This window comes from Phyllobates terribilis, unplaced genomic scaffold (assembly GCF_046119375.1).
Source record: "Phyllobates terribilis strain yellow unplaced genomic scaffold, ASM4611937v1 Scaffold_12__6_contigs__length_324123572, whole genome shotgun sequence".
Lineage (NCBI taxonomy): Eukaryota > Metazoa > Chordata > Amphibia > Anura > Dendrobatidae > Phyllobates > Phyllobates terribilis.
This window is the reverse complement of record NW_027362772.1, coordinates 279,669,820-279,697,325: the sequence shown is the minus strand read 5'-3', so window position 1 is coordinate 279,697,325 and position 27,506 is coordinate 279,669,820. Positions and strand designations below refer to the sequence as shown.

At 39.7% G+C, this 27,506-nt stretch overlaps 2 protein-coding genes across 8 annotated transcripts in view; one reads left to right on the top strand and one right to left on the bottom strand.

Moving 5' to 3' along the window:
• The window catches only part of LOC141172635 (myelin protein zero-like protein 2), a 50,128-nt gene extending 48,836 nt beyond the window's left edge, over nt 1-1,292 (bottom strand). The window contains exon 1 of the mRNA XM_073657055.1: nt 1,140-1,292. Within this exon, the coding sequence (XP_073513156.1) occupies nt 1,140-1,194 (55 nt within the window). The 5' untranslated portion in view covers nt 1,195-1,292. The remainder of the gene's footprint in view (nt 1-1,139) is intronic.
• On the top strand, nt 817-25,068 carry CD3E (CD3 epsilon subunit of T-cell receptor complex). 7 transcript variants are annotated; one of them, XM_073657050.1, is made up of 7 exons: nt 835-959; nt 1,094-1,295; nt 19,268-19,297; nt 20,899-21,111; nt 23,091-23,252; nt 23,686-23,729; nt 24,699-25,068. In XM_073657050.1, the coding sequence occupies exons 2-7, from the start codon at nt 1,229-1,231 to the stop codon at nt 24,753-24,755; spliced, it is 573 nt and encodes a 190-aa protein (XP_073513151.1). In that variant the 5' UTR covers nt 835-959; nt 1,094-1,228; the 3' UTR covers nt 24,756-25,068. The 7 variants fall into 7 exon arrangements, with proteins under 7 accessions (XP_073513149.1, XP_073513155.1, XP_073513151.1 ...); XM_073657048.1 differs by lacking the exon at nt 1,094-1,295 and having other exon boundaries at nt 817-959; XM_073657052.1 differs by lacking the exons at nt 835-959; nt 1,094-1,295 and adding an exon at nt 4,382-4,427.
• Nucleotides 25,069-27,506: the final 2,438 nt, after the last annotated feature.

Here is a 27,506-nt window from a genome sequence, read left to right as displayed (position 1 = left end):
TATACCAGGATAAGGGACATATATGCCAGCATGGGGCCCAGGATGGGGGATATATATACCAGGATAAGGAGCATATATACCAGGATGGGGCCCAGGATAAGGGACATATATGCCAGGATGCGGGATATATATATACCAGGATGGGGCCAGGAAGGGGAACATATACATCATGATGGAGGGCATATATATATGTATAGCCCATCGGACTCTAGTTACACCACTGGTGGTATCCGTGCACTATCCTTTTTTTTTTTCCACAGACCCACTGATTTGCATTGATATGCCTCCATTTTTGGGGGTGTATTGGTGGTGCGGGTGTAGAGTTCTTTTTTTTTGTCTTTAAACACTCAGTCCCTCTTAAAAAAAAAAAAACACTGAAAAAACCCATGCCAATGGAACATTTACTCATCACAGTCTATCTGTGAAAAACAGACGTCTGAATAAATCGAAGGGCTGCATTCAGATGGACAGAAGTTTAGTCGGTCGCACACGGAGCCTTGTAATTCAACGTGCGAGTTCACATGAGCGATTTTCCACTTGAATCGCCATATAGGTAAGAAATAAAATAATCACAGCGTGCACAGGTCTGGTCCGTTTTGCAGATGACACTCTGCTAGCTTTACATGGCTTTTGCACTCGTCTGTGATACTGGGAACACACAGGGCTGCACCCACAATTTGTGCACGACTTGACCGTGAATTTAAACAGTTTTTCGAATGGAGCCATGACGCTGTAACCGGGAAATTTCTGTTTGTGCAGTCCTCTAACATAGATTGCAATCTAGAGCGTCCCTTTTAGAGCCCCCATATTGCATAACTGCCTGACGTAGCAGCTGTTGGACATGTATATGAAAAGGGCAAGACGAGACATATCAGCGGACAGACGTCAGGAGGGAGAAACCCCAACGAGAGGCTGCAACAACCACGATCAAGACTCCAATCTGGTCGCTACACCCAATGGTCAGAGTGCAACTACCCCCCCCCCAATGAGTCACAGCATAGAGGGCCAAGCCCAAGGGTAATCATAGGGTTAATAATCCCAACGCCATTATTTAAACTAAAGACCTCACTAGAATATTCTTGGATCCTTTTAGTTTCATGGATCTCAACTTGCAGGACGGATAAGTTGTATGGACTTACCTGCAGCCACCAGGGCTATCCGGACGGCTAATCCGAAGGAGCTGAGAGCAGGCATGGCTGTGAGTTTGGAAGCCTGTCCTTCCTGAGGAATGTCTGTACAGGTTCAGGGGAGTGGTGTTCCCACCTGTAGACGCAGCTCCTGTTACGTTGGGTGGGGTTAGTATTTACATGTATCTCTGTCAGACAAATGCAGGCGTGACGGACTCAAGAAGGACTGAAAGCAATCTGGGAAATAGTTTGTCATAGGAACTTGGTCACATAGTTCTCGGCTGGGTCATCTAATACGTATGGGGTGACTGGTTATTTAACATCCATGGATAAAAGAAAATTCAGCTCTTTATTTATGGAGTTGCCAACTGTAAACTCCTGGAAAGTTTGCAAAACAATCTTTGGATTTGCAGTGAAACCAGATGAAGCAAATAAAAATCAAATGCTTCTTCTATCCAACAGTGAGGACATGATTTTTATGCACTTCATCTGGACTTGGTGCAGAAAATCAAGGGAAGGTTGCAAGGCGGTATTGAGATATCACAGCTCCACAAATCCCACGTATAAAGCCTACTGAAATGTTTCACATGTACGACCCGGTGCTCATGTAATTCCCCTTATACTGATAGTACAGTGGCTTGCAAAAATATTCACCCCTCTTGGCTTTTTACCTATTTTGTTACATTGCAACCTGTGTTTAAATATTTTTGTAATCCGATTTGTGTGTGAAACATCAGCACTAAATTAGTCAAAGTTGGTGAAGCAAAATTTGAAAAATATAGGAATAAATTCAATTCATGGGATCAAATAAATAAAAATTGTCACGTGCATATGTATTCAACCGTTTTGAGATGAAGCCCCTAAAAATTTCTGGTGCAAGGAATTACCTTCATAAGTCACATGCTTAGTGACAGGACGTCCAACTTTGTGCAATCTAAGTGTCACATGTCTGTCAGTATATACACTTTACCTTTTCTGAAAGGCCAGAGAGGCTGCAACAACATTATGCAAGAGGCTCCACTAACCAAACACCATGAAGACCAAGGAGATCTCCAAACAACACCATGAAGACCAAGGAGATCTCCAAACAACACCATGAAGACCAAGGAGATCTCCAAACAACACCATGAAGACCAAGGAGATCTCCAAACAACATCATGAACACCAAGGAGATCTCCAAACAAGTCAGGGACAAAGCTGTTGAGAAGTACAAGTAGGTTGGGTTATAAAAAAATATCCCAGTCTCTGATGATCCCCCGGAGCACCATCAAATCCATTATCATCAAATGGAAAGAACATGGTACCACAACAAACCTGCCAAGAGAGGGCGCCCACCAACACTCTCAGCCCGGGCAAGGAGGGCATTAATCAGAGAGGCAGCACAGAGACCAGAGGTAATCCTGAAGGAGCTGCAGAGTTCCCAAGCAGAGACTGAAGTATCTGTCCATACGACCACAATAAGCCGTACACTCTATAGAGGTGGCCTTTATGGAAGAGTGGGCAGAAAAAAGCCTTTACTTACACACAAAAAATTGTAAGACTCATTTTGAGTTTGCCAAAAGACGTGGGAGACTCCACAAATGTATGGAGGAAGGTGTTGTGGTCAGATGAGACCAAAATGGAACATTTTGGCCAACAAGGTAAACACTATGTCTGAAGCCAAACCAACACAGCTCATCACCCCAAGAACACCATCCCCATAGTGAAACATTGTGGTGGCAGCATCATGCTGTGGGGATGTTTTTCGGCAGCAGGGACAGGGAAAATGGTCCGAATCGAGGGGAAGATGGATGATGCAAAATTCAGGGGTATTTTTGAGTAAAACCTGTTTCAGTCTGTCAGTGATTTGAGACTGGGACAGAGGTTCACCTTCCAACAAGACAATGATCCAAAGCATACTGCTAAACCAACACTCAACTGGTTTAAGGGGAAACATGTAAATGGTTTGAAGTGGCCGAGTCAAAGCCCAGACCTTAATCCAATTGAGAATCTGTGGTCAGACTTGAAGATTGCTGTTCACCAGAGGAAAACATCTAACTTGAAGGAGCTGGAGCAGTTTTGCCTTGAGGAATGGGCAAAAATCCCAGTGGCAAAATGTGGAAAGATCATAGAGACTTAACCAAAGCGACTTGCAGCTGTAATTGCTGCAAAAGGAGGCTCTACAAAGTACTGACTTTAGGGGAGTGAATAGTTATACTGTGCTTCAACATTTTGCGTCCTGATAGCCTATGAGATGTCAGCGTCCCCCCGAAGGTGGTGCAATTATGTCACTGCATTGTGCCACATGTGCCAGGCCCACTTTGTGTGCAGGGAAGAAAGAACTCATCTGCTCAGATTAATAGAGTATAAACTTTACTTTCTTGTGGGGAGTAACATTATTTGTTTTAAAGTCATCATTACATTTAATAGGGCACCAAGGGGCAATTAAAAAGTTCTAAAGGGGCATTATTTGTTTCAAAGAGTATTTAGGGGACTTTATTTAATTTTACAGGGCACTAAGGAACATTAGCACTTTTTGGATGTCATTAAAACTTTCCAAAGTGGACTTTTTTTTGTTTTGGGGTGGACATTATTACTTGGTGGCCTGGGCACTGGCAACCCACACTACGCCGCTGTGTATGAAACATGCAACAACATAAAAAAACAGCGAAAGCAGCCACAGACCACATTCACACAGCTTTGCCTTCGTACTTGCTGTTTTTGCAGTGTGGCAATGCTATGAAAGAAAACTGCACCAATAACACTCCATATAAATCTACCCTAAGGCCAAATTCTTTGAGACCGCACCACAATGCCACATGTCAGCACAGCCATTGTGGAATTACTGCGGGAACGTCTAGATTTTGATACTAATTTTTGGTTGCGGTTTTCTTGAGCCGTTCCAGGAATTATGCCTCTAATGTAGATTGTCCTGCATTAAAGTAAAAAATGCAAAGTTTTCAAACAATAAATGAAATTACTGGAAAGTCTACATTAACAGCGTTTTTGATTTTTGCAATTTTCGGCCGATTTTACACGTCCTACATAAGAGGCCGGTAACTCCAGTCAGTAGAGTTTTTAAACTAGAGACGGGGGGGGGGGGGGGGGGGACCAAGGAAATAGGTGGGATGTGAGGCAAGCAAGGGGGAAGGGGAGAAGTGAATATAATGAGGGTGGAGAGGGGGGTGGGGATAGTACAGTTAGATCGTTAGAGAAGAATAGGATGCGAAATAACCCCAAAGTTTTATCTTGCATGCTGACCAACGCAAGAAGCCTGACCAATAAGGCGGATGAGCTGCGGGCGCTTATATCGGAGGAGAGGTATGACATCGTAGGTATAACAGAGACTTGGCTAGACGATAGTTACGACTGGGCGGTAAATTTAACAGATTATAGTTTATTTAGAAGGGACCGGAAACAGGGGAAGGGCGGAGGAGTCTGCTTATATGTAAGGTCACGTCTAAAGCCCAGACTAAGGGAAGATATAGGAGAGGGAGAAGAGGGGGTCGAGTCCATGTGGGTAGAGATAGAGGGGGCAAAAAATAATAATAAAATATTACTGGGGGTCTGCTATAAGCCACCTAATATAACAGAGGAGAATGAGAAACTGCTATTAGGACAAATAGACAAAGTAGCAAAACATAATGAGGTGATTGTAATGGGGGACTTCAACTACCCGGATATTGACTGGGAAACAGAAACCTGTAGATCGCAGAAAGGAAAAAGGTTCTTGACAAATATCAAGGATAATTATCTCTCCCAACTAGTGCAGGAACCAACGAGAGGGAAGGCCGTGTTGGACTTAATATTGACTAATAGGCCTGATAGAATAACTGAGGTACAGATAGGGGGGCACCTAGGTAATAGCGATCATAATATTATCAATTTCAAAATGCCCTTCAGTAGGGTTATCAATAAGGGAACAACTAAAACATTAAACTTTAGGAGGGCGAAGTTTGATCAGCTGAAAGAAAACCTTCAACTTATAGACTGGGACAAAGTTCTTAATCAAGGAAATACGAATAGTAAATGGGAAACCTTCAAAAGAATTCTGAATACTCAGTGCGAGAGGTATATACCGTATGGGAATAAAAGGGCCAGAAATAAGAGGAAACCAATATGGTTGAATAAGAACGTAAAAGGGGCGTTAAATAGCAAAAAAGAGGCATTCAAGAGATTAAAACAGGAAAACAGCAAGGAGGCACTAATGTGTTACAAGGAAAAAACGAGAACCTGCAAAAAAAAAATAAAAATAGCAAAGGAGGAAACAGAGAGACGTATTGCTAGGGAAAGTAGATCAAATCCCAAACTGTTCTTTACGTATATAAATAGTAAAAGGATTAAATCGAATAATATTGGACCGATAAAAAGTGATGAAGGCAAAATCATAGAGAAAGATGAGGATAAAGCTAATCTATTAAATAAATTTTTTTCGTCAACTTTCACAAAGGAAAAAGAACTAACAGGCGAAATGAGAAGTGACAAAATTAATCCTCCACTAAGTATGACAAATCTAACCCAAGCTGGGGTACAGAAACGCCTCAGTAACATTAAAATAAACAAATCACCAGGACCTGATGGCATACACCCACGGGTACTAAGGGAACTAAGTAATGTGATAGACAGACCGTTATATCTTATATTTAAGGACTCTGTTGAGACTGGGTCTGTGCCACTTGATTGGCGACAGGCGAATGTAGTGCCAATATTCAAAAAGGGAGGAAAAAGTAACACCGGAAACTATCGGCCGGTGAGTCTGACGTCCGTTGTGGGCAAAATTTTTGAAGGCTTTATTAATGAGGCAATCATGGAGCATCTTGATGCTAATAATCTATTAACCCCGAACCAACATGGATTCATGAGGAATCGCTCCTGCCAAACAAACCTGATTGACTTCTACGAGGAGGTTAGCTCTCGAGTAGATCAGGGGGAACCAGTGGATGTCGTGTATCTCGACTTCTCAAAAGCGTTCGATAGCGTGCCACATAATAGGTTGGTATACAAAATGAGAATGATGGGGCTGGGGGAAAATGTCTGCAAGTGGGTAGCTAACTGGCTAAAGGATAGAAGGCAGAGGGTGGTTATAAATGGAATATACTCAGATTGGGTAAGCGTCACTAGTGGGGTACCACAGGGGTCTGTACTAGGCCCAATGTTATTTAATATCTTTATTAACGACATAGTCAGCGGGATAAATAGTAAAATATCAATATTTGCAGATGACACAAAGTTATGTAAAACAATTAATACAAAAGAGGACAGTGCAGACCTACAGAGGGATTTGGATAAGCTGGGTAGGTGGAGCATTAAATGGCAAATGAGGTTTAACGAGGAGAAATGTAAGGTCATACATATGGGAAGGAAAAATGGAAGTCACCAGTACTCACTGAATGGGAAACCATTGGGGAATTCAGAGATGGAGAAGGACTTGGGCATCTTGATTGATAGCAAACTAAATTGGAGTGCCCAAAGTCAGGCCGCTGCTGTAAGGGCAAACAGGGTAATGGGATGTATCAGAAGAGGTATAGCTGCAAAGGATGAGAACATTGTTCTTCCACTGTACAAAGCACTGGTCAGACCACACTTGGAATACTGTGCTCAGTTATGGGCCCCAATATATAGAAAGGATATAAATGAGCTTGAAAAGGTACAAAGGAGGGCAACAAAATTAATAAGGGGAATGGAGGGACTGCAATACCCAGAGAGGTTGGCAAAACTAGGACTATTCAGCCTGGAAAAGAGAAGGTTGAGGGGGGACATAATAAATGTGTACAAATATGTTAGGGGACAGTATAGAGATCTTGCCCGGGATTTGTTCAAAAGGAGGGATATTACGGTAACAAGAGGGCACTCACTAAGACTGGAAGAGAAAAGGTTTCAGCACCAGCATAGGAAGGGGTTCTTTATGGTAAGAGCAGTGAGAATATGGAATTCACTGAGTGAGGAGACGGTAATGTCGGATTCACTAAACCAGTTCAAGCGGGGACTGGATGCTTTTCTAGATACCAGGCAGATTTCTGCATATACTTAAAAATAGAATAAAATGGTAGGTTGATACAGGGATTTATTCTGACTGCTGGTTTCAGAGTCGGGAGGGAATTTTTCATCAGGTGAAGATTGGCTAAATCATTTGGGGTTTTTGCCCTCCTCTGGATCAACTTTAGCAATTACAGAACTAACAGGTCGAACTTGATGGACGCAAGTCTTTATTCGGCTTTACTAACTATGTAACTATGTAACTATGTAGATACGGTGGTTGTCCAGGTCTTCCGATCCTAGTATGGTCCACGTGTCAAGTATATGATAGACCGGGCCTATGGGCTTCTTCACTCAGTTTCTTTTATGTGCATTTTAGAGTGGATTCTTCTCCAAAATCTGCATAAAAAACAGCCAAAAATACTCTTTAAATAAGCTTCCTATTAATTTCTGTAGGAAACCACACCTAAAGTGTGGTTTTAGGAAAACCCTATTAAGCTATTTGCACATGGTGCTTTTTAGACACCGATGCAGCTGCCAAGTTTTGCCAGGCGAAGCCGCTTCAGGAAAACGCCGGCAGTAGATTTTCTAGAAGTGGTATTGCCATCGTTCTTGCAGGGGCTCCACCACAAGTGTCTTTTACTCTGTACTGTGAAGTATGGAGAGTGCAGGCAGCCGCCTAAAGAAAGAGGATATCACATAATTTAACCACTCCAGGATTTCCGAACCCCAAAGTGGAAGTGATAAAAGATGGAACTTGTGCCCAGCAATGTCGTTTTGGCATTGCTGTGCATTATGATCATTTTATGCTGCATTTTTTTCGGGCAGATCCTGGGCAGAATATGTATGTACTATTGTAAAGCACATGGTGTTACCCTTTTCAAAGTGTTTTTTTCTACATGGAAAAAAAGTGATATGTCAATTTTTGAGGCTGATGTTCACAGGACCAAGGAGAGGCGCGCGTCAGGGTTGACCGATGTTGAGCCTGAACGTCTCCTTTAACGAATGGACAATTCTAAAATCTATACAAAAGATTGACAGGTATCAGCTGCTGATAACTTTTAATGGTTAACCAAAAAGATAAGGATAAATCACAAGGATTTGATCCTACTGAGATCTCTTCATCAGGTCAGGGCATTGTCACATGCTGACCCCTTGCACACAAAGACCGGAAGGACCACCGGAGTGTATGCATTGGATCTTCAGTGTGTTTGAATAGGTGAGTAGTGTTTATTTTGTGTTTTTTTTATTATTTTACAGAAACTGGGTAACCTCTTTAAAGTAAATCAACCTCCTTGGGTGACCGTAAATTAAAGAATACAATGAAAATCAATGGCTTAGTAATTGGTGTTGGGTTTTTCGGATGATCTGCTTATGCAGCGTTTGTTGCTTTTTGATTCCGGAAAGACCTATTTTTAAATAAAATGGCTTCGGAAAATCGATGTGGTTGTAACTGTGGGTTTTAGTATTGCGCATATGTGAGAAAATGCAGGTGATGTGTTCGCAATGCGAATTGTGTAGATAGGGGTGGTAGAGTGATCAAGAAGGGGGGAGGAGAAGCCAAAAGACTCAGAGAGACAGGAAGCCCAAAGACAAGGAGATTGACACATCAAAGAGATTCAGTTCAGCAAACAGAAAGTAGAGAAATGTGAAAAGAATTGAAGTCAAGGAGAAAATAGTCAAAGAAGATAGAAAAATAGCAAATACCGGATAAATATCCATCACTGTCTGAAACAAAAAGTTGTAGATGATGAGTCCGAGGGTCATACTTTCTTTGCTGTTGGTTGGACTTTGTATTGGTGAGTAAATAGATGAGTCCAAAAATGTCATTCAAATATAGCAGAAAAAAATAACAAATGTCTTTAAAGCATAAAAAGTATATATCTTAATCACAGATGGGGGCCGTAAAGGCTGCAGCAAAAATGTAGTGGCACCTGCAACAGGCTGCTTCTTTGTTCAGCTTAACCTATGACCAGGTTATATATTTTAATGATATTTCCTAACACATAACATTTGGTAATATATATGTTATTACCTTTCACAATTCTTGACTAGTTAAGACCTGTGTTCCCTTTACTATTTTTTTTTTTGTTTGCAGAAGCGGAAATTAACTTTAGTAAAACAAAAGTTAAAAAAGAAAAAGTTTCCCTTTTTCTTTTTTAAAATCCAGTTATACTTTTGCAAAAAAAAAAATATAATGAAAGGAAAGGCAAATTGTCCAACCCTTAAATAACTCCTTTGAGTTAGAAGTACATTTCTTAGGTCATTGTTCTTTATTACTTTAATGTACCCGATCCACTGGACTAAGTGTATTATCTAGGAAATTCTAGCAATTTCCAGTCGTTTTAGACCTCAACTTTGGCTTTGTCTCAATTGACTTGTTTTGATTCTAACTTCCTTTTGTAAGCGTCTAATATAAGAAATAAATGACTAAATAACCTGAAAAACAAAAATGTCTTCCAACTATTAGACTATACTGGGTTTTAAGTTTAACTTAAGTTTCTGATAAGCTTGGGTAGTAAGTTTAAGAAAGATAAAATATATATATGTACATATCACTAAATTAGAATATCATATATTATATAGAGTCATTACAGAGTGATCTATTTCAAGTGTTTATTTCTGTTAATGTTGATGATTATGGCTCACAGCCAATGAAAACACAAAAGTCATTATCTCAGTAAATTAGAATACTTTATAACAACAGCTTGAAGAATGATTTTAAAATCCTAATTGTTGTCCTACTGAAGTGTATGTTCAGTAAATGCCCTCAATACTTGGTCGGGCTCCTTTTGCATCAGTTACTGCATCAATGTGGCAATGTGGCATGGAGGCGATCAGCCTGTGGCACTGCTGAGGTGTTATGGAAGCCCAGGTTGCTTTGATAGCAGCCTTCAGCTCCTCTGCATTGTTGGGTCTGGGGTCTCATCTTCCTCTTGACAATACCCCATAGATTCTCTATAATAGATTCTCTGTGGGGTTAAGGTCAGGCGAGTTTGCTGCCAATCAAGCACAGTGATACTGTTATGTGTAAACGAGGTATTGGTACTTTTGGCAGTGTGGACAGGGGCCAAGTCCTGCTGGAGAATGACATTTCCATCTCCAAAAAGCTTGTCGGCAGAGGAAAGCATGAAGTGCTCTAAAATGTCCTGGTAGACGGCTGCGCTGACTTTGGTCTTGATAAAACACAGTGGACCTAAACCAGTAGATGACATGGCTCCCCAAACCATCACTGATTGTGGAAACTTCACACTAGACCTCAAGCAGCTTGGATTGTGGCCTCTCCACTCTTCCTCCAGACTCTGGGACCTTGTGGAGTGTGTCAATGACTGCCTTCTGGACATCTGTCAAGTCAGCAGTCTTCCCCATGATTGTGGAGCCTACGGAAACAGACTAAGGGACCTTTTTAAATGCTTAGGAAACCTTTGCAGGTGTTCTTTGTTAAATATTTTAATTTACTGAGATAATGCCTTTTGTGTTTTCAGTGGCTGTAAGCCATAATCATCAACATTAACAGAAATAAACACGTGAAATAGATCACTCTGTGTGTAATGACTCTAAATAATATATGAGTTTCACTTTTTGTATCGAAGAACTGAAATAAATTAACTTTTGATGATATTCTAAATTAGTGAAATGCACCTGTATGTGTGTGTGTGTATATATATATAGTGAAAATAAGTATTTGATACTTTGCCGATTTAGCAAGTTTTCCCACCTACAAAGAATGGAGAGGTCTGTAATTTTTATCGCAGCCACACTTCACCTGTGAGAGACAGAATCTTAAAAAAAATCCAGAAAATCACATTATATGATTTTTACATAATTTGCATTTTATTGCATAAAATAAGTATCTGATACAATAGAAAAACAGAACTAAATATTTGGTACAGAAACCTTTGTTTGTAATTACAGAGGTCAGACGTTTCCTGTAGTTCTTGACCAGGTTTGCACACACTGCAGCAGGGATTTTGCCACCGCCTCCATACAGATCTTCTCCAGATCTTTCAGGTTTTGGGGCTGTCACTGGGCAACATTGAGTTTCAGCTCCCTCCAAAGATTTCCTATTGTATCCAGGACCTTGAAATGCTTCTTACGGAGCCACTCCTTAGTTGTCCTGGCTGTGTGTTTCGGGTCATTGTCATGCTGGAAGACCCAGCCATAATCCATCTTCAATGCTCTTACTGAGGGAAGGAGGTTGTTGGCCAAAATCTCACAATACATGACCCCATCCATCCTCCCTTCAATACGGTGCAGTCGTCCTGTCGCCTTCGAAGAAAAGCACCCCCAAAGTATGATGTTTTCCCCCACCATGCTTCACGGTTGTAATGGCTTTCTTAGGGTTGTATTCAACCTTCTTCTTTCTCCAAACACGGCGAGTGGAGTTGATTCCAAAAAGTTCTATTTTGGTCTCATCTGACCACATGACTTTCTCCCATGCTTCTTCTGGATCATCCAGATGGTCACTGGTGAACTTCCAACGTGCCTGGACATGTGCTGGCGTGAGCAGGGGGACCTTGCGTGACCTGCAGGATTTTAATCCATGACGTTGTAGTAATGTTTGAGACTGTGGTCACAGCTCTCTTCAGGTCATTGACCAGGTCCTACCATGTAGTTCTGGGATGATTCCTGACCTTTCTCAGAATCACGAGGCAAGATCTTATAGGGACCCCCAGACCGAGGAAAATTGACAGTCATCTTGTGTTTCTTCCACTCTCTAATAATTGTGCCAACAGTTGTTGCCTTCTCACCAAGCTGCTTGCCTATTGTCCTGTAGCCCATCCCAGCCTTGTGCAGGTCTACAATTTTGCCCCTGGTGTCCTTAGACAGCTCTTTGGTCTTGGCCATGGTGGAGAGGTTAGAGTGTGATTGAGTGTGTGGACTGGTGTCTTTTATACAGGTAACGAGTTCAAACAGATGTAATTAATACAGGTAATGAGTGCAGAGTAGGAAGACTTCTTAAAGAAAAAGTGATCAAATACTTATTTCATGCAATAAAATGCAATTTCATTATTTAAAAATCATACAATGTGATTTTCTGTTTTTTATTTTTAGATTCTGTCTCTCACAGGTGAAATGTACCTACAATAGAAATTACAGTCTTCTCCTTACTTTGTAGGTGGGAAAACTTGCAAAATCAGCAGTGTATCAAATACTTATTTTCCCCACTGTATGTATATGTGTGTGTGTGTATATATATATATATATATATATATATATATATATATATATATATATATATATATATATATATATATATATATATATATATATACATATACAACCCCTGGCAAAAATGATGGAATCACCGGGCTCGGAGGATGTTCATTCAGTTGTTTAATGTTGTTGAAAAAAAGCAGATCACAGACATGGCACAAAACTAAAGTCATTTCAAATGGCAACTTTAGGGCTTTAAAAACACTAAAAGAAATCAAGATTGAAAATGTGGTACTCGGTAAGGGTAATTTTTTTCAGACCAAGCAGAGGGAAAAAATTATGGAATCACTCAATTCTGAGGAAAAAATTATGGAATCATGAAAAACAAACACACAAAAGAACACTCCAATACATCACTAGTATTTTGTTGCACCACCTCTGGCTTTAATAACAGCTTGCAGTCTCTGAGGCATGGACTTAATGAGTGACAAACAGTACTCTTCATCAATCTGGCTCCAACTTTCTCTGATTGCTGTTGCCAGATCAGCTTTGCAGGTTGGAGCCTTGTCATGGACCATTTTCTTCAACTTCCACCAAAGATTTTCAATTGTATTGAGATCTGGACTATTTGCAGGCCATGACATTGACCTTATGTGTCTTCTTTCAAGGAATGTTTTCACAGTTTTTGCTCTATGGCAGGATGCATTATCATCTTGAAAGATGATGTCATCACCCCCAAACATCCTTTCAATTGATGGAATAAGAAAACTGTCCAAAATATCAATGTAAACTTGAGCATTTATTGAAGATGTAATGACAACCATATCCCCAGTGCCTTTACCTGACATGCAGCCCCATATCATCAATGACTGTGGAAATTTGCATGTTCTCTTCATGCAGTCATCTTTATAAATCTCATTGGAATGGCACCAAACAAAAGTTCCAGCATCATCACCTTGCCCAATGCAGATTCGCGATTCATCACTGAATATGACTTTCATCCAGTCATCCACAGTCCACGATTGCTTTTCCTTAGCCCATTGTAACCTTGTTTTTTTCTGTTTAGGTGTTAATGATGGTTTATGTTTAGTTTTTCTGTATGTAAATCCCATTTCCTTTAGGCGGTTTCTTACAGTTCGGTCACAGACATTGACTCCAGTTTCCTCCCATTCGTTCCTCATTTGTTTTGTTGTGCATTTCCTGTTGTGGAGACATATTGCTTTAAATTTCCGGTCTTGACACTTTGATGTCTTCCTTGGTCTACCAGTATGTTTGCCTTTAACAACCTTCCCATGTTGTTTGTATTTGGTACAGATTTTAGACACTGCTGACTGTGAACAACCAACATCTTTTGCAACATTGCGTGATGATTTACCTTCTTTTAAGAGTTTGATAATCCTCTCCTTTGTTTCAATTGACATCTCTTGTGTTGGAGCCATGATTCATGTCAGTCCACTTTGTGCAACAGCTCTCCAAGGTGTGATCACTCCTTTTTAGATGCAGACTAACGAGCAGAACTAATTTGATGCAGGTGTTGGTTTTTGGAAATGAAAATTTACAGGGTGATTCCATATTTTTTTCCTCAGAATTGAGTGATTCCATAATTTTTTCCCTCTGCTTGGTCTGAAAAAAATTACCCTTACTGAGTACCACATTTTTAATCTTGATTTCTTTTAGTGTTTCTTAAAGCCCTAAAGTTGCCATTTGAAATTACTTTAGGTTTGTGCCATGTCTGTGATCTGCTTTTTGTCAACAACATTAAACAACTGAATGAACATCCTCCGAGACCGGTGATTTCATAATTTTTGCCTGGGGTTGTGTATATATATATATATTACAATCATATTTCTTGTCATTTTATATTGTGCTCTTCTTGTATGTTTCTTTCTCTAATCTTCATTCCTTTTTACTTTTTTTTTTCCCAAGCTATAAGACAAATTAAAAAAACAATAAGGCGACAAAATATACAGAGACAGAAAGATAATGAATCTTCTTAAACTGCTGATAATCTTAATTTTTTTTGCATAACTCTATAGTATATGAATATGGTCAATTATTAAATACATATACGGATGGACAAACTGTTATTTTGAACTGATGCCTGAATTGAGCAGGAAAATTTCTAGAAAGACTTCTAAAATCATTCTAATTAAGAAAATTATAAGGTAATGTATCAGGTCTAGTGCCAAGCGTGCAATCCTAATTAATCAGAATAATAAAATGGCAGATTATTTCATATATTAATTGAATATTTTCCAAAAAGTGTAAGTGGTGGCAACGTTTTGAAAATATAATGAGCACATGAGTATTTTGCACAATGACATTATCATAATTATGGTTCACGTATATGCATCACATCGATAGTTACAGTGTAATTGCACTTTCACAAAACTTTTGACAAATCAGAAGTTTTTATTGGTTGAGGTTGAGGTGTTGAGACCCTCACCGATCACTAAAATGAAGTTGCAGAAGTGTTGAGCCGTGTGCTCCTCTCCTCCAGTCCATAGAAAGTTTGTAAGTCTTGCTTCACCTACCGAGTAGAAACAAAGCCCTGCTGAACACTTCTGCCCTTTACTGTAGTAAATGGCCAGGGTTTCGGCTCCAAGACCCCACTGATCAAAACTTCTGATGTGTCTACATTTTGTGAAAATGCTGTTACTCTTTAAACTTTTTTAGAGATGATTTGTTCTTTTCTCTTTGGAGAACTCCTCATTAAATGGATTAAAATAGGCCAAGAATTCTACAAGTTCATCCAATATGGTTATAAAAGTTTTCTATATCATACTCTACCCCTGCTGTAAATTATAAAGAATAAATGACTTTTGTGGCCACTTATAAATGAAGCTGCAGGCTGAGCTCAGAATATCAGGGTGACAAATAATAATCTTTATAATTTATGGTGGAGGGTACATTATTCCTTACAATACACATCTCAACTCTTTGAGGGATAATTCTGTCCACCACTAATATAACCAGAACTTTTTCCAACGTCTAAAATATTTACATTATTAGAGATGTGTTTTGTATCATTTGGAACACTGTACCTGCTGAAGAACCTCTTTTTCAAACGCAAAGAGGGAGCACTAAATGAGTCCATCACTGATTGTTCACAGGAAGTGTTTACTCCTGCGTCAGACTATTTCTGCATGTAGAGATAAGTAGTATATATTATCCCCAGCGTGTGATGTATTGGTCTTCAAAGGAACAATCAGCTTTTGAGGTTAATTTGATTGCAGCAGGAAAATGTGTAAGTGTAAAGATCGGAGCAACTATGACAAAGCCAACTGGTGATGGCTAGATGTCTTGGTTATGGAGTTCCCAAAAGTAAAGGTCTTGTACGATGTTCCTTGTATGGCTAATGTCATGCGTCTGGGTTCGAACCCTTGAGCCTGCGCTTTGTGGTCGGCTTCTCTGTCCACTGAGCCACAGCAGCTACACCTTTTCTCTGGGTGTTTATTGTCTTGTATTCTTGCTTAAGTCTTTTTAGGTTGACAAGTGTTTTCATGTATTCATTTGTCTGCCCTATCACCTTTTGGGTTCGGCTTTATATACTTTCCCCCTGATGGTGTTTCCTGCTGGTGATGGCAGCATAAGTCCGAGCTGCCATCGTTTAGTCTGTTGTAAGGGCTGTTCCAGACGACGTTGGAACCGCTATGGACTGCATGGTCAGTATCTCTAGTCTGTACAGGAACCAGCAGAGTCAGTTGCAGGTTTTTTAGTGTTTTACCTCTTTTTCCCTATGTGATTTGTTATACAATCATAACAGCTAGCATCTACCATAGATTGTCCAAGGAAGGACAACTGGTGACAGGGTTGTGGGTGCCCATATCTTTCTCAAGCACATGGGGAGCAAAAGTGGGACCGATTCCACAGAAGAGCTAATGATAATGGAAATTAGGGGAAAAGTTTTGTTGTTGACATACATTAAAATTACAGCTCAAAAAAGGTTGTGCAAATGCTTTTGGTCCAAGACTTGTGTGAGATTCATTGTTGTTGCTAAACATGATTGCTAGACATCTTGGTCAGAGAGTCTCCAAAATCACAGGTATTGTGAGATGTTCCTTGTATGGTTAGTATCAATCAAAACTGGTCCAAGGAAGGAATACTGGTGAGCAGGTCGTAGATACCTGAAGCTTTCTTATGCACATGGGGAGCAAAGGTGGGATTGATTCCACAAAAGAGCTATGGTAGTGGAAATGAAGGAAAAAGTTACTCTTGACGTACATTGTCCTCACGGCTCGAAAAACATTATGAAGCACGTTGTTTTTGGCCACAAGACTAGTCCAAGCTTCATTGTTGCATGAGACATGTACAGATGTAATAGAGGTTGATGGGGTCTCAGTACCAAACTATTTCACACATCTCTTTGACAAAAACTTTAAAAAAATGGTCTTCTCTAAGGATTTTCTTCAGTTTTGTGTCCTTTATGTCTCCATGGACAGAGACTACAAACGAACGCTATTGCCTAATTTTTCTTTACGTCTCATTGGATCAAAGGTAGAAACACTTTTGAGACAAAGTTTAAAAAATAAGACTAAAGATCAAAGGCTTATTTCTTCGAATGATTTTTCTATTTTCTAGAGATCCCACAGTTTATCACAACTGCCAGTATGATCATAGTCAGATTTCTTGGAATTAATTCCTCTTTTCTTCCGCGAAACCCGAAACTTCATGTAAGGGGTTGAGGTGTATGCAGAGATGGGAATTCCTTCTATATTAATTGAATGACTTTTTTCAGCAAAATATTTAATTATTTCATTAAGAAGCCTATGTTTGTATGTGTGTTTATATGACAATTTTATTCACTCTCTTGGTTTGCATAATTTTTTTCTGCAACCACCATAAACTTTAAAGGAGATGGTCACACAGATGAACCATCACTTTTCTATGAAATTCAATGGACATTTGCTGTCATTTGGTAAACAGGGTTCCTGGAAGCCCCAATTTTTCTACACCTCTAAGGCATATATTTGGGATGTTCATACAGCTCTGGCAAAAATTAAGAGACCACTGAACAGTTTTCTATTGGAAAGCATGGAAAGACTGGTGAAAAGCATAGCAAGACGAATTAAAGCTGTGATTAAAAATCATGGTTAGTCCACCAAATATTTATTTCTGAACTGTTCCTGAGTTAAAACATGAGTAATTTGAGGTCTGAAAGCACTGTTTCTTTTTTAGTATTTTGACGCTTTATCATTTTGCTGCAAATAAATACAAAATTTTTAGCTTTGAATTTTGGAGACATGTTGTCAAGTAGTTTATAGACTAAAACAACAATGTACATTTTACTCAAAAATATACCTATAAAGAGAAAAATCAGAGAAAATGAAAATTTTGCAGTGGTCTCTTAATTTTTGTCAGAGCTGTATATGGGATACCCCATTAAAGTAGTTTTTGCACTCCCAATAAATCAACTAAACATACTATAAATGTCTGATCAGTGGATGGTCCAAGTACTGGGGACCCAACCATGATCTTCTCCTTTGCGGTGGAAAAATTGAACACTTGCTGTGTTGTGAGTTGCAGTGCAATTTCATTAATGTTAATGTGACTGTGCTGCATTCCTAATTGCCTCCTGGTTGGGAGTATTGCTACAACAAGACGATGGTGGTCTTTACTTAAGGCGCCCAAGCACATGAGATTTAGCCAACCGCCATACTCGGACTGGCTCACGGGTGAGCAGGTAAATCCCCCGGTAGGCCTCTTTGCAAGAGAACTCCTCTACATCCGCCCCTGTATAAGCAATTGTAGGCACAATACATTTGATTCACCATGTACAAAAAAAGTTGGCATCTCCTCATTCAATAAACTATGCAGTTTATTATTCTAAAGAAGCATAGGTACATTTGTGAAAGAGGATAATGTAAAATTTGCATGTAGATGAACAATGGGGTCCCAGAGTCAATGTTACTGGTGGTTCTTTGGCACTCCAGTCCGACACTGCCATCAGCGATCTCTTCCGACTCCCCAATAATAAGCCGAGTATTCATGTTTTTTTTAAAGGAGAGAGGAAGAGGCGGCGGCTTCTCTTAAAACAAAAAGATATCATTGTAACCTTCCCGATTCTAAACTATTGAACATTCTAACATTCTAAAAGCCCATTTAGCTGAGCCGAAAATCGACACGTGTAAACATGTCAGTGACCACTTGATGAAGGAGAAAAAAGCTTGATCATCAGAGGGTCAGATTGTGTATGCCAGCATAACAATCATCACTATCGGCAGCACATCTCTCTTTGTAAGCAAAGATGTGCTGCCGAGAACATAATACTGTATGGGGATAGAGAAGGATCATATTAACAGTTCCCACAATCTGTGTAAAAAGACCAATAAACGAGTGCTGATAGAACGATGCTTAAATAGTGCCGAAGTCGACCCATCTAAAAATGCATTAGGAATGCCAATAATCGTCTTCTTCTCCCCCCCAAAATGAGCATCCTGATCAATTAAGTTTTCTCCTGTCTGTGTCAAGGAAGAATTATAAAAAAAAAAAAAATCAATAAATAAATAAGAAATGAATGTGCTGTTAGTCTTTCCTGTAAAATAGAAATACTGCACAATATCTGATTTTTGTGCTCCGTGTTGTGGGCAAAAATGAATATTATTTTGTGCCTTCCTTTCACAACATTAGACAGGACATACTGTATACCTGATCTTTATAAAAAAAAATAGTTTAAAATGCGATGCAAAAATGATCTTACTGAATAAGAAACTCATCCAGCAAAAATGGAACGTAAATGTAACTAATAATGAAAAAGTTACGATTGTCAAAAAGTTGTGAAGGTAAACAAAAAGTTAAAAACATTTACACAGAAACATTTTTGTCCTTGTCTTTAATTTGCTTTTCTTTTCATGGCTTGGAAAATGATATTTTTTTAGAAGACATAGGGTTTATTTCACAGCTGATCAGATAATTATCAGATATTGCATTACGTTTGGGGACATTTATTAAGATGCAGGGTAAGATGGATTAAGCGTTCACTCATATTATTATGTGACTGATAGAGAATGTGTTCATTTGTGTTTCAGATCACTTTTTGGCCCAAGATCAAAGTCTAGGTAAGACACTCATGATCCATCATCGATATAATCACTGTCGGTCAATGTGTAAGCGGCATGTGCTGCCCATCTATATGAGGACCATTTTACTGTGTGCCCCCATACTGTATGCATTTGCCCTTGTAATGAGCGCAGGTGGACTTTTGGGCTGATTCGCCCGTGTAATTGTGGCTTACGTTTCTGAACCCCATACTAGTTGGCTGCAGATGATCGTTACATGAAAATGCAGTTTTGAAAAAAAAAGTATTTCAATATCTATTGATCCTTTGTAATTCCTAATGTCAGTCATTGAAAAAAAATTAAAAATTCAACCCCTTTGGTGCTTCTTAAATTATCACTGCTATAAGTGAGCCCATATCCAAGGGATTGTGCCATTTCTAAAAACATCTTGGTGAAAGCTCTAAGCTGGCACCGGTAGAAATTGCTGGGTATCTACTGTACCTCTTTACACCACCAATTTAATATGGAAGTAAATCCAGTGAAAGCATTTATTCTAGGGGAAAATATCTCCTGATTCAGTCCCATACTGACGTACCCAAACTTAAAGAACCAGTTGACCCATACTTGCCAATCTTTTGGGCTGACGTTTGATAAGAAAAGCTCCCTGTGCCTCCTCTTTCTCAATCGAGTCCTCTCTATGTTTTGTGAATGCTCCCTGAATTTGGGTGCATCTTTAGACCCCCAAAACCTACTGTCTGTAAGGTTTAGGTAACGTATGGGAGATTTGCCAACTCCTCTTAGAGTCCGGGAAGCCTCTCCTTCTCCTAAGGGCCATTTGCACATTTCAGGAGAATGGTTGCCCTATGGCTTCTGGAGTTTTCATGCCTTCACACATGGATTAATCTGAACAGCATTCTAAGAGAGGTTGTCCAGCAAGACACAATTGTTTAGTGATTGACTTATAAGTGGAAAAATATAGAAATTTGCCTTCGCTCTAAGACATTAATTCCCAGCACTGTATGCTGAGGAGTTATGGTGATCATGTTCTTTTATAGCCACACGATGCAAAGCAAAACTGCTCCCCCTTTCCGCCACACGTTGCGTCTCTCACCCCACCAGGTTGCATTCCCCACCCCACTTACTGACTGCACCTCTTTTGGCCTCAGCTCTAAGCAAAATTATAGCAGATACCAGCGGAAATGGAAATACCTAAAATGGAGCTGGCTTTGTTGGGTTGGAAGGAAAAATTTGTGCCACAAAAGATACCAGGACTTATAGTTTTCAGGGGTGCACCTGTGTTGCGCCAGATGTATTATGTGCTTTAAAAACTTTGGGGGAAATTCCATTCTCCAGTCTTAAACTATTCCATGATCTATTAAAATGTGCCACAATTTTTTAACAGGTTCATGTCTCTTAAAGAATTTGGCCCATCTTTGCCTGCTTTTGCACTAGAAAATTATATTTATACCGGTTTTGTGCTTTGATTTGTAGTATCATTTACTCCAATTTTTTTGTAAGAAAGAACAAAAATGTCAATTTTTTTTTTTTTTTTTAGCAAAAATGGTGTTTACTAAATTGCAACATATCACTATGGTAATTACTTAGGAAGCAGGAATTCAGTTCTGTTTGTCAATTTACCACTTTTCTGTGTGTTACAACAGATGAAGATCGAGATCACAAATTCCAGGTGGATATCACAGGACTCGTAGTGACAATTACCTGTCCTAGTGGTCAAAATTACATAGATGATAAAGAAAAGAAGAACCAGAAAACCCTGAATGAAAATAAAAACCAGAAGATCCTGGAAAATTACTCTTCAGATAAAAATGGGTTACACAAGTGCAACCATGACTTCCTCTATCTACATGCATACGGTAAGAAAAAATGCATAAAGATTTACCAAATAGTATTATAGTAAAGACTGAGATTTGTATATTTGAGCTATCCGTATATTGTATATATATCTTTATAGAGTAGATAAGACAGGATCTAACATTCACAAATAGGAGATGTCACAGCTCACCTCCTTCTCCTGTACAATGACTGATAACACCTCTATATACAGTAGATAACACAGGATCTGCCATTCACAATAGCTGATATCACAGCTCACCTCCTCCTCCTGTACAATGACTGATAACACCTCTATACACAGTAGATAACACAGGATCCACCATTCACAGTAGGTGATGTCACAGCTCACCTCCTCCTCCTGTACAATGACTGATAACACCTCTATATACAGTAGATAACACAGGATCCACCATTCACAGTAGGTGATGTCACAGCTCAGCAACGCCTCCCCCTACTAAACTCAGCTGCACTAAGGGTATGTGCACACGATCAGTAAACTCTGCAGATTGGATGCAGCGCACTTGCGCTGCGTGCAAACCACAGTGTTCTACATTACAAGCAGAGTGGATGGGATTTCAAGAAATCCCGTGCCCACTATGAGTCTCCGTGCACCTGCGGATCACCCGCGGACACGGACATGCCATGCGTCTTCACAGACCGCAGCATGTCAATGCGGAGTTGCTAGTCTCCATAAGAGAATCAGTGCAATGTATTGATTGCAGTGAATCTGCACGGTCCAATGAACACATGCGGATTCACCTGCGTGCAGAGAGTATGCTGCGTCCAAAGCGCTGACAGTACTGACCGTGTGCACATAGCCTTCCTCTCCCCTCACACTGACCCATGCAGGAGGTTAGACCAGGAGATCAGGGCTCTATCATTACATCTCACACAGAGACACCGCTCTCAACTATGGTGGAGGCGTGTTCTTCTTTCCATTGAGTGCTGCTGCCTGCTTATGATTGGTCAGCATCATACAGGGAGAAGAAGTACACCCCCCCCCCTGTGAACACTATCCGATATCACCCACTTGGACTTAAAAAAAGTTAACTCATTAGACACCAGATACTTACATTGCTAATATCTCCACAATGGAGAAGCAAAATAAAAAACAACAACACTTTTTATACCCCTTTGCAGCCACAATTACATTGTGTGTCCACTTCAACATGACAAATTTGGTAACAAGTCCTCTGTAATGGTTACACATCGGAAAAATGACTCAAGTGTGGTGGACAGACGGTATTAGAATGCAACAGTCTTCTTCTTTAGATTTCTCTGGAGAGACGCAAGCTTAATGGTTACACTTCCAACAAGGGACACAGACATATTGGTTACACATCTGAAGAAGTGCACAAGTGTTGTACCCCTGGAGAGACCCAAAGCCTCACCAGTTAGAGGCTGAAATAAAATAATGTAGCTATTAGTGGCGACTCTTCTTAAAGGATCTTGACGTTTGCTAGTGGTTTAGTTTTGGATCCCTAGAATCCGGAAGACCTACCTGGACTTCTAATGTAAGGACTGCCTCATTTCAACCTGTACACTTTTTGTTTCTCAATCTCCAGTTGTAGTTGGCTTTGCCTATGCTGGAAGTTTTGGCACAGTTATGAAGACTCCTCAGAGGGAGACCACTTAAGCAAGGGGGCTATCTTCCTAAGTACACCCTGAGCGGCACCGCACCATCACACTCTGGATCCAAGCTCACACCACATAAGACACCTCTTCACTGGAGGGTCGGCTATAATTTTCAATAACATGGTTCTGGGACCAAAACTCCCAGGAAAACAACCGCAACTTAAGGGGGAAAGCTTCAACCACAGGAAACTCTACATATAGATCTAACATATCAGCAATGTAGAAATATTGAGATAGAACATGTTTACAAAATAACAAACATTTTTGTTAGCAGGTAACAATGGGAGACAGAAAATGCCCTCATCTTGCATTGTACGATGTTCTTGTAGCCACATCTGAAGTCATGTTCTCCTCTCTGTTGTAGTTTGTGAAACCTGCACGGAGGTCTCCTTTCTGATGGTGGCTTCTGTTGTGATCGCTGATTGCCTGATCACCATTGGAGTTTGTGTTTTTGTGTATATGTTCTGTAAGAAAAAACCTGCTCAAACTCGAGAAAATGGGTTTGCCAAAGGAGCTCGCAAAAAAGGTATCCAATAAGGCACAAAAGTAAATTATCTATGGATTTAAATAAGACTTTTCACTTGCATAACAAAAAATTATTTTATTACCTAGGGTAAATGCCGCTGTTCTTCTGAATCCGGCTCTGTTTTCCTTTTATTTCTGCGCCTCTCCATTCCTGAGATATGGACCCTTCTTCCCTGTAGGTCTTTTTAGTCAACTGGGCGTGACCACAGAGAAGAGTTGAGGGCCACGCCCATTTGTTAAAAAGTCTAGATTTACAAATGGGAAAGAAGGGGCCATATCTCAGGAATGGAAAGTCGCAGGAACATAAGCAAAATAACGCCGCATTCAGGAGAACAGCGGCAACAAATAAATAATATTTTTGGCAAATGACGGGTCCTCTTTAATTTCTGCATACAGAGTGTAAACACTATGATTTTTTATTTTTTATCATACAGGCAACAAAGAACTTCCTCCCCCTGTTCCCAATCCTGATTACGAGGTAAATATAGAAGAACACGATGCGACATATTTGGAATGGAAATGACTGCGGCGGTTTTTATTATTTAATACTCAAATACCTAAAATGTAGGGATTTTCTGACTACTATTTACTCTGGTTTCCCCCACAAGCTCACTGACACCCATTCTCCATGCCACTCTGTCTCCATATAGTCTACCGGCACGCTCCTCAGTAATTCGTTACACATGGTTATTCCACTCCCCGAGGCCATTTTTAGATAATAAAATAAAGAGTTGGGACCATTGGATCGTTAATATGAGCTCACTGATGGATTCTCAGTTAACTCATGCTGCAACCAACAATAGACAGTGCAACACACAGGCTATTGAAAGTCAATGGTGCAACATTTAGCCCAAAATAAATGCATTTTGGTAAGAACAAAAAAATTGTCACCAAAGTTGACAAAGTGGAGGGAACGTATACTAGCAGCTATGAACTTCTGCTCAAAACTCAGGAGCCTCATAGCTGGAGTGCAGTTTGCTTTGTTAAGAGGTATTTCACTAGCAGGGTACCACGGACCCTCCTCTCTTTTCCTGACCTCAAACATTAACTTTTTATAGACTCCCCTCTACCCTCTCATGCCAGCACCAAACTGGTCCTGCACTGATACTGGGCACCTACGACTGAAAGCTGGCCACCAAGAATATCAGAATGAGTATCGTGGCTACTCCATGTGCCGCCCTTGCTAGTCCTCCATAGAGACACTGGCAGAAAAAAAAGGGGGGGAGGCACCACATGACATGGTACATAACACATAATAGCAAAAGTAAGAAGAAACTTTCTTAAAGTGACATACACACAGTTTTACATGAGGGGTAGAATTTGAGGATTTCCACTTTGGAATTGTTGACTTCCGACTCATCTAATATTTTTCGCCCTACCAGAAGGACTAGAATGGCTGTACTTTTTATTTCGAGTTAATAAACGCTCTTCTCTTTTATTGTTGCAGCCAATCCAGAAAAAAAGGCAAGAAGTATACGATGGATTAAATCAAAACTCAAAATGATTTTTGTCAGCCCGCTTATGCTTCAGCAATGCATCTCTTATTATTTTTCACGTTGTATGTGTGTGAATTTGTTTTTTGTACATCCCATTTTTCCATATTGAAACACATCACTTTGGAACCGTTTCATTGTTAAAATAAATACTCTGGGAAAATTGCACATAAAAATGTAACATTTATATGGAAACCCCCGTGTATTTATGGTGTCCTTTAATAACCGATCAAGGAAAATAGTGTTATATAAAACAGCTGGAAAAATGGAGGAAAAAATGAAATTTATTGTGATGGAAAATCAAAATAAATAAACTGAAAATTGTGTAAGATTCTTCATTTGTCATTGTGTTTTTGTTTGTTTGTTACACAAGTTACCTAGTCTTTCTTATGTAAACTTGTCCCCTTGATTCTGGATTCTACTCAGTTTTTCTAATTGGCAACTTCAGGGGCTGTGAGGACGACACAGTGTGTATGTGAGTGTGCACGACGACACAGTGTGCACGATTGCTGCTCAGGAAAATAGCGAATGTGTTATTGGAAAATAATTTATTGATTAAAGAGGGTTTTTATGTTAGAATGTATCACTTAAAAAATTATGTTTTTACAATTTACATGACTACTGTATATAGAGGTGTTATCAGCCCTTGTACAGGAGGAGGTGAGCTGTGACATCACCTATTGCGAATGGTGGATCCTGTGTTATCTACTGTATATAGAGGTGTTATCCGTCATTGTACAGGAGGAGGAGGAGGTGAGCTGTGACATCACCTATTGTGAATGGTGGATCCTGTGTTATCTACTGTATTATATAGAGGTGTTATTCGTCATTGTACAGGAGGAGGAGGAGGTGAGCTGTGACATCACCTATTGTGAATGGTGTATCCTGTGTTATCTACTGAATATAGAGGTGTTATCAGTCATTGTACAGGAGGAGGAGGTGAGCTGTGACATCACCTATTGTGAATGGTGGATCCTGTGTAATCTACTGTATATAGAGGTGTTATCAGTCATTGTACAGGAGGAGGAGGAGGAGGTGAGCTGTGACATCACCAATTGTGAATGGTGGATCCTGTGTTATCTACTGTATATAGAGGTGTTATCAGTCATTGTACAGGAGGAGGAGGTAAGCTGTGATATTACCTATTGTGAATGGTGGATCCTGTGTTATCTACTGTAGATAGAGGTGTTATCAGTCATTGTACAGGAGGAGGAGGTGAGCTGTGATATTACCTATTGTGAATGATGGATCCTGTATTATCTACTGTATATAGAGGTGTTATCAGTCATTGTACAGGAGGAGGAGGTGAGCTGTGATATCACCTATTGTGAATGGTGGAGCCTGTGTTATCTACTGTATATAGAGGTGAAACCTACAAAAGACAAAAATATATCTCATACCCTACCATCATTATATATAAATGTAAAGCAAAGTTGCATAATAAATATAGGGTACTTAGTGAACTATTTTTGATCAAAAAAAGTATACAAGCCGTCCCACCAGCGGCAAGGTGACCCTAAATTGGGACGGTACCTATACTGCCTACATTAAAAACCTTACTGTATATCAAAGTTGAAGTAATGCATATAAAAGGGTAGACAAATAGGACCGGGTCCCAACTACAGACCACCTAGGCCCGTGGTAAGCTACATATATACTAATCAGCTCAACAAAGGGGATGCCACACCCTTAAATTGCACAGAATGCAAACAAGACAAAAAACCAAGCAATGTGAACTGAGGTCTAAGATGGTAGACATGCAAGAAATAGGAGCATGTTCACACTAGCAAAAAGAAGCAAAACCTACAAAAGACAAAAATATATCTCATACCCTACCATCATTATATATAAATGTAAAGCAAAGTTGCATAATAAATATAGGGTACTTAGTGAACTATTTTTGATCAAAAAAAGTATACAAGCCGTCCCACCAGCGGCAAGGTGACCCTAAATTGGGACGGTACCTATACTGCCTATATTAAAAACCTTACTGTATATCAAAGTTGAAGTAATGCATATAAAAGGGTAGACAAATAGGACCGGGTCCCAACTCCAGACCACCTAGGCCCGTGGTAAGCTACATATATACTAATCAGCTCAACAAAGGGGATGCCACACCCTTAAATTGCACAGAATGCAAACAAGACAAAAAAACAAGCAATGTGAACTGAGGTCTAAGATGGTAGACATGCAAGAAATAGGAGCATGTTCACACTAGCAAAAAGAAGCAAAACCTACAAAAGACAAAAATATATCTCATACCCTACCATCATTATATATAAATGTAAAGCAAAGTTTCATAATAAATATAGGGTACTTAGTGAACTATTTTTGATCAAAAAAAGTATACAAGCCGTCCCACCAGCGGCAAGGTGACCCTAAATTGGGACGGTACCTATACTGCCTATATTAAAAACCTTACTGTATATCAAAGTTGAAGTAATGCATATAAAAGGGTAGACAAATAGGACCGGGTCCCAACTCCAGACCACCTAGGCCCGTGGTAAGCTACATATATACTAATCAGCTCAACAAAGGGGATGCCACACCCTTAAATTGCACAGAATGCAAACAAGACAAAAAAACAAGCAATGTGAACTGAGGTCTAAGATGGTAGACATGCAAGAAATAGGAGCATGTTCACACTAGCAAAAAGAAGCAAAACCTACAAAAGACAAAAATATATCTCATACCCTACCATCATTATATATAAATGTAAAGCAAAGTTGCATAATAAATATAGGGTACTTAGTGAACTATTT